Source organism: Octopus sinensis, linkage group LG21 (assembly GCF_006345805.1).
Source record: "Octopus sinensis linkage group LG21, ASM634580v1, whole genome shotgun sequence".
Classification (NCBI taxonomy): Eukaryota; Metazoa; Mollusca; class Cephalopoda; order Octopoda; family Octopodidae; genus Octopus; species Octopus sinensis.
Genome location: NC_043017.1, coordinates 11,391,609 through 11,392,996, shown reverse-complemented (window position 1 = coordinate 11,392,996; position 1,388 = coordinate 11,391,609). Strand labels below are relative to the sequence as shown.

General features: G+C 37.3%; 1 protein-coding gene across 1 annotated transcript in view; it reads right to left on the bottom strand.

The window, feature by feature from the left end:
* The window catches only part of LOC115222761 (complement factor H-like), a 31,917-nt gene extending 31,229 nt beyond the window's left edge, over positions 1-688 (bottom strand). The window contains exon 1 of the mRNA XM_029793060.2: positions 518-688. Within this exon, the coding sequence (XP_029648920.2) occupies positions 518-662 (145 nt within the window). The 5' untranslated portion in view covers positions 663-688. The remainder of the gene's footprint in view (positions 1-517) is intronic.
* Positions 689-1,388: the final 700 nt, after the last annotated feature.

Genomic DNA, 1,388 nt, shown 5'->3' with positions numbered 1-1,388 from the left:
TGTAAGTGCAACGGGTCACCTAGGAAACACTTTATTGCATTTTGTTATAGAGATTTAAAATATGAAATCGATCCCGTGATTGAGATAATTTACGATTATTTTGAAACTGAAGTTGAAAGAAAGTAAATGGAGTATGTGAGTGTGTGTCTGTCTGTGCCTCTTTGTCTTGACATTGGGTGGTAGTTGTAAATAAGTGCCATTGTCATACAAGCAGTGTCGTGTGTATGAAGTCATGTTTGGTCATGTGGAGAAATACTACCTTACTTAGAAACAGGTGAGGGTATGCAACAGGGAGGGTGTCCAGTTGCAGAAAATCTGTCTCAGCAAATTCTGCCTGACCTGTGCAAGCACGAAAAGGTACACATAGGCACATGTGTGTGCATGCAGAAGGGATGGGGAGGGTGCCTGCATGTGTGTGCATGTGTATATCTCTGCACATGTGGATATGTGTGTGCAAATCTGTGTATCTCTCTCTATGTGTGTGTATGCATAAGTGTACGCTATACAGGTAACTTACTTGGTCTGCATTTAGGAATAAATGGAACCCATTTATTCTGAAGACATATAACGTTGGTGATATTGTCTGCTGGTTCATGGGTTCCTTCATTACATGCAATAGTCATTTCCTCAATTCCTTCAACAACATCTACAGATACGGTCATATATTTGCTGTTCCTTAACTTCTGACAGCCAACTAGAAGACATACAAAGAGAATAGCAAGAAATAAATGATATTATCAGAAGACAAAAACAAGTCAAATTTATCTATATATATATGTATATATATATATATATATATATATAATGTTGTGTAATTGTAAGATCCATGGGTCAAGGTGTAGGAAGTTAGTAAGCTTCAAACAATTCATGGTAGGTATAAAAAAAAACAATTTTCAGGAACAATAATAGTTTATTGGCATAAAAAGGTGATGGGTTTTTTCCATATCAGAATTTGATAAGCTGAAAAAAGTATTTTTATAGCACAAAGTAAGCAACTAAGGTTGCTATGAATGTGAATAAAAATCCAAATTTAAGGAATGGAGCTGGTAAAACCCAGGTTACATATATCTCCTAACTCGCTGGATATATAACTTTTTTAATTATATCTCTGGTAAGTTAACTCGAGATTCCTTAATGACAATCTAAACTTTAGTTGACCAAGATATCTTCAGCCTGAAGGTGGTGAGCTGGCAGAAACGTTAGCATGCCGGACAAAACACCTAGCGGTATTTCGTCTGTCGTTACATTGTGAGTTCAAATTCCACCGAGGTCGACTTTGCCTTTCATCCTTTCGGGGTCGATAAATTAAGTACCAGTTACGCACTGGGGTCGATGTAATCGACTTAATACCTATGTCTGTCCTTGTTTGTCCCCTCTGTGTTTAGCCC